Raw genomic sequence first — 5,941 nt, forward strand, 5'->3', positions numbered from 1 at the left:
AGTCGGCGCGGTCAAAGGGGCCCGCGTGTAGACTCCACGGCCCTCAGTTTGCGCGACAGCCTGCTACTCCTATGCTACTCCCTAGGTGCCGCCGCTCGCGAGACTCCCGCCCGACGCGGCGCGGAGAGCGGAGGGGCTCTTCTCCGACCTCTGCGCCGTGCACGCGGCACGCGCCGACGCCGGCGCCGCGCCCGAGCTGCTCGGCTGGTCGCGCGCCAACGTGTCGCTCGATCTGGCCGAGGTTGGCGCAAAGATGCGGCGCGCAAAGGAGACGGGCCGGATCGGCAAGCAACTGGGCCACATCGTCGTCGGCCGCGAGCTGTTCGGATTGGGCGAGGTCAGCGACGGCGCGCAGCGCCACAGGGACGTCTGGGCCGCCCAACCGAAGCTCGGCCATGAGTGGCCGCCGTAGAGGTTTAATAGAGGTGTTTGTTTGGCGGGCGCTGCCCCGTCCTGGGCGCACTGGTTGGGGGACACCGTCACCGACGAGCGCGTTGGACTTTTCTAACCGGACAAGACGGCCACGCGCACATGACTCATGAGCCGCGCGGTCGGTACTACTTGGTACATGCACATGCGTGACTTTTCTTGTACAACCAAGAATTGGCACGGCCTGTGGCTGCAAATGCAGCGCTTGTCTGTCATTCTCCACACCGCTATGGCGTGGCAGACGGTGAACGCGCTCCTGTGTGACCGTCATCGCCCGTCTAGCGTCCACCCATACCGCGTTGGTGTCCCAGTCGTTGGTCGGACTGTGTTTCGCCTTCCCATCAATCAAACACGCACGATTCACACGACAGACAAGGCCAAAAGAAAGCCACTCGCGGAAGTTCACTTGGGCCCTCGGTGAGGCCAAGGGCCGCCTCGACTTTTATTTTCCCCCGCAAAGGCGCGCGATATGGAGCTCTATGCGAACACCAGACATCTTTTTTGATAATGATACGGCGTGCGGTGGATGGAGAGCACGTCCGGGCCCGTGTTGGAAAGGGAAGAGGTGTTTGAGCCGTCGGACCTTTGCTTAGTTAGAGTCTTGTTTTGCAGGGAGACGAGGGTTTCTCTTGCTTGGAGCACTTGCTCATTGTAAAATTCTCTTGCTGGCCAGTCCCGTGCCCAGTCCGTGTGTCGTGCACTTGGAGCACTTGGATATTGGAGTGCAGTTGGCAACCTCACATCCAGGGCGCCGGGGAGCTAAGAAGCGCACCCCCAGCCAGCGGGCCAGATGATCGCGGTGTCTGCGCGGTCGTCAACATCCTCGGCGAGGGTTCTTCTGCCCTCCGCTAATCGACCTTGTTTTTGTGGTACGGCTCTGTCTATATCTAAGATAGGACAGTGTGCAGAGTGTCTATCCCTTGAGAGTGGCCGCACCTAGAGGTACGGACGGCTCCTGAGCGCCGAATTCGCATCAATGAATTAGGCGTGCTCGGCCGCGAACGAGGATCCTCCGCCTCGCGCAGCGGATGGGGTTTCGGACAGACCACCCAGGAGCAGGCCGACGCGGTGCTCGCGAGAGATGCCCCCAGCTTCCTCTGCTCTCCAATGCGCCGAGAAGCGACGCGGGGGTGCTCGGCCCGCCATGGACGACGAACGCTCCGCCGGGCGCGCGTCGGCCGGTCCGGTGGCACCCTCTGCACGCGGCACCTGCCGGCGCCCCGACGACAGCCGTCGCGCCACCGCTGATGGAGGGGCGGTCGGCGCCGCTGCCGCCGCGCCGCCGGTGGGAGGGGCACTGGTGGTGGCCTGGGCGGCCCTCCGCCGCCGCTCGCACGGGGCACCCGGGCAGCGGTGGCAGCCTGCGCCGCCACGGCTTCGAGCGGGGCTGCCTGGCTTCGAGCGGGGCTCTGGGGGGGCGCGGTGGCCCTAGAGGATATCCATGCGGGGGGGCGATGGGGTCCCATGGCCCGCCGCAGGCGCCGATTTTTTGGGGAGTTTTTTGCGCGATTTTTACTTGTTTTCATGGGAATTCGGCGTACTTGCGGCCATGCTATCACGCCTTGCGACAGCCTGTCGGCGCTGCTGACCGTGCCATGCTGCACAATTGATCACCTGCATAGCTCACGGCCTTAGTATCCAGCATTCAGTGACGACCTGATCGTACGGCCAGTAGGAAGGTGTCCTTCCAGCTGCGTGCACGCTTCTGACGCAATGCGCGTCACAAACTGCCTCAGATTGGCTGCTGGCACTCTCGAGGCTATGCCTACACAGCCTCGCGCGCATGGGCAGTCAAGAGGGACCACGCACCTTCTCAGGACAGCACCAGTGCCTCTCTCTTGGACCGGCAAACGTGGTGGTCTCGTGTTACCAATGTGGGACCAGTGCGGCATCGCGCCATCGACAGCTCTGAACTGCGCCTCACCACTGACCGGGAAGGCCGCCAAGTGGGCCAGCACCGGTCGCACATTGTGGCAGCAGTCAGCAGTGCATGTCTGATAGCTAGACCAGCAGCGTCACGGTCGCAGGGTCGGATCGTGTCAAGCCTCTCGCCCGGCCGGCCGCGTGCAGACGTCGGCCTGTCTGCTGTCTGGAGTGAACTGTCGGCGGTCAGCACGACCGATCAGATCGGAGTTTTCTGATGGTTGGAGGGTCTACCTGTATGTACTCCTCGAGATCTCTCCAAATCTGCCTTCTAATCAACCGTAATCATTCGGGAAGTTGGTACTAGTGGAGACTAGTAGAGCCGGAGCCCCGTTTCCGCACTGCTGCGCGGCGCACGGTGCCTCCGGGGGCCCCCGCGCCCCCCCAGAGGAGCGGGGCTGGCGGGGGCCGCGGGGGCGCGCTATTCTTTTTTTCTACTAAGCAAAATTCGAGCCAATTGAGGAAACTCAAGCGGGCAGGCTGGAAGCACTGAGGGACGGCCGATGTCTGCCCAGTGCCAGACCTGATCTTAGAATCGCTCAACTTTCGTGCGTTGCACATAAAGTAGGAGGATGAAGGACCCTTCGAGTGCATCCTGGCTGTGGTCCCACACCCCACTGGTGTCCATCTCAGAGACCGCAGTACGGTAGCGGGATGGATACCACGTGTGTTTGAAAAAAACTTCGTAACTCCTTGGCGACGAGCCGCGGGCTTTTGCCACTGCGTGCCAGCCTCAGACAGCCGGGCCGCCCGAGAGTTTTACTGACGAGTTTCTCTCGCGGGGGCGGCCCGGCACAACCAACCCTGTGCCTAGCACAAAAAAAAATCTGGCGCAGCGGCCGGCGTGAGCCGCGCCAGATGTCGCTCACAAAAAAAAATCTGGCGACAGATGTCGACAGATTCGACGGATTTGACGGATCCCTTGATGGTCCGACGGGCGACGGGCGACCCCCCCAAACCCCCCCACCGGGTCTCGAACCTGCCTCCACTCGCTCGAATCAGGCGCTCCGAACGGCTTTGCAAGCCGGCTTGCAAAATTGACGACTAATGCTTCACTGCCTGATATAGTACCATTTTTCTGCTTCAGCATCAACGCCACGCCACGTTCTAGGGACGCAGAGCGCGCACTGAGAGACCACTCACATCGCTGTTGCGGGGCGGCAATGTGACTGGACTCGCCGTGCGCGCCCAGCTAACCCTAGCCACCAGCCTACCGCCATACCCAGGTACGGCCGCACCTGTCTCTCCACCTATCATCCCAACTCCTCGGGCTGCGCTACTCAGGCAGCCTCCCTGCCTCAGCTGTTACAGGCACCACCCACCGACCAGTCTCGACGACGAGCCGCGGCAGGGCTCGCTGCGCCGCTGCACAGCTTTACGCCACAACACAACATATCAACCAACGTAACCTCCCCCTTAGTGACCCACCCTTGCGGGCTCAGTTGCCGCATTAGGAGCCTTCGCACCGCGAGTGGGCTCAGGTGGGATCCACAGAGAGAGAGGTTCCATACACAGCCGCACTCTACACACCTTACCCCCTCTACTCGGGCGGCATCGTGGTGAGACCCTGGGCAGTCAGAGAGGCTGACAGTAAGTGGCGGGCTGAGAACTCGGGCCTCTCCCGACCCGCCATCGCTGCCTAAGGGAGGATCCTATCGGCCACTAGACCATGACAGATCAGAGGCGCACACGCCCTGTCCCAGCTCCCCCACTCCTCACACTGGGTTTGCAGTGCGCGGCCTCGCCGCACCTCCCTACCAGGGCAAACCCCCTCTCTCCCCCTAGGTGCTGCACTTGACGTCCATAGAAGGCGCGCGGCAGAGGCGGGAGGGAGGCGGGGAGAATCTAGCTCGCTCTGGCAGGGAGGCAAGGGTGTGATAGAGTGTTTGGGTGAGAACAGGCGGAGTGTGTATGCCTGTACGCGATTGGGAGAGCACTCGTGACGAGGCATGGTTAGGCGAGTGGCAGTCGCTAGTGCGGACTTGCTAAGTCGTGTGTGCTCCCTTTTGCTTGCTAAGACTGGAACATTTTTTTAAATGTTTGTTCTATAACATCAACGGCTAGCTCGTGCTTACTTCTAGAGCCTCCGCATCCCCGCCGTGCGGTACTGTACACGCTGTGGGCGCTGTGTGGGCGAGCGGCGAGGTCGAAAAGACCCGCGCCATTAGTCTCGACGCCGGAGGATCACTCCTCCACAGAGCGCGCGAGCCGCGTGAAGCAAGCGACGAAGAAGCCTGCAGTCAGGTCTTCCCGTGGGCAGAAGCGGCAGCACGCTAGCGCCAGCTGCGCGGGCAGGCCTGCGCCCGCCTCCCCCCTCCTATGCCACCTTGGCAGCGCCGGCCGCAGCGTCCATCCCTCGGCCGTCTCCAGCGCGGCAGCGACGACCGCCTCATTCTCGGCGCAGTGGACGGAGCAAGTCGAGTATACAACCTCGCGCACCGAAGGCCACGACAGAGCCGCGCGCAGCAGCCGCAGCTGGCCACCGGCGTACGCCGCAACGCTCTTCCCACCGCCGCCTCCACTGCCACCGCCTCCGCCGCCTCCGCCTCCTCCGCCACCTGCGCCGCCTCCGCCGCCTCCGCCGCCTCCGCCGCCTCCGCCGCCTCCGCCTCCTCCTCCGCCTCCGCCTCCTCCGCCGCCTCCGCCGCCGCCTCCGCCACCGCCGTCGGCGAAGAAGGTAGTGCCGCTGCCAGAGCATGAAGGGTCCAGGACCACGCACCTGCGGGGAGATGACGGGAGATACGGGGGAGATGTGGGGAGATATTTGAGGACCACGCACCTGCGGGGAGATGACGGGAGATACGGGGGAGATGTGGGGAGATATTTGAGGACCGCGCGCCGCGGGAGATGCGGGGAGATACGGGGGAGATACGGCGAGGTATTCGAGCCACACGCACCGCACGCGCGAGAAGCGAGCGGCTCCGCCGTCCAGCTGCGCGAAATCGGCGCGCTCCGTGGCGACCTCGGGGGGTAGGGGGGTAGGGGAGTAGGGGGGGGGGGGGGGAGGGGGGAGGGGGGAACGGGGGGGGGGGGGTTTTTAGGGGTAGGGTTACGGGTTGGGGGTTGGGCTTTCAGGGGTTGGTCGTTGGGGTCCAGAGGCGGCCGGTGTGGCGACGCGCGTCTCAGCGCCCATCGTTAGCTAAGGCCAATCAAGTGTCCTTATTATTACTTGATTAAGAGACCGGCGTCTCGGCACCAATCGACCTTAGTCGACTCTGAACTAAGGCGTACTTCATAGTCTATTGAGGTGGCGACCCGCGTCTCAGCGCCCATGGCCGCGACCGTCGCCCGCAGCCGCTGCACGCGCGCCTCGTCCACGTCGAACGCAAACACCCTCCCGCTGCGCCGCTTCCCCGCGCCTACGGCCCCCTCCGCCTCCCCCGCCCCCTCCGCCTCCGCCTCCCCCGCCCCCTCCGCCTCCGCCCCCGCCTCCGCCTCCGCCTCCGCCTCCGCCTCCGCCTCCGCCTCCGCCTCCGCCTCCGCCTCCGCCACCGCCTCCGCCTCCGCCAGCTTCGCCGCCAAGTGAGTTGACTTCTTGCCTGGCGCGGAGGAGACGTGATTAACACTTGTAAGCCAGACGCGACCACGT

At 64.0% G+C, this 5,941-nt stretch overlaps 2 protein-coding genes across 2 annotated transcripts in view; one reads left to right on the forward strand and one right to left on the reverse strand.

The window, feature by feature from the left end:
- Positions 1-522, forward strand: part of EMIHUDRAFT_457385 (hypothetical protein) — a 2,581-nt gene extending 2,059 nt beyond the window's left edge. The window contains exon 7 of the mRNA XM_005778585.1: positions 86-522. Coding sequence (XP_005778642.1) covers positions 86-412 — 327 coding nt within the window. The 3' untranslated portion in view covers positions 413-522. The remainder of the gene's footprint in view (positions 1-85) is intronic.
- A 4,014-nt stretch (positions 523-4,536) lies between these two features.
- EMIHUDRAFT_236911 (hypothetical protein) overlaps positions 4,537-5,941 on the reverse strand; it is a gene marked incomplete at both ends in the record, with an annotated part of 2,934 nt that continues 1,529 nt past the window's right edge. The window contains 2 exons of the mRNA XM_005778586.1: positions 4,537-4,827; positions 5,584-5,661. Of these exons, the coding sequence (XP_005778643.1) occupies positions 4,537-4,827; positions 5,584-5,661 (369 nt within the window). The remainder of the gene's footprint in view (positions 4,828-5,583; positions 5,662-5,941) is intronic.

The sequence above is a fragment of the Emiliania huxleyi genome, assembly GCF_000372725.1.
Source record: "Emiliania huxleyi CCMP1516 unplaced genomic scaffold EMIHUscaffold_242, whole genome shotgun sequence".
Classification (NCBI taxonomy): domain Eukaryota; phylum Haptophyta; order Isochrysidales; family Noelaerhabdaceae; genus Emiliania; species Emiliania huxleyi.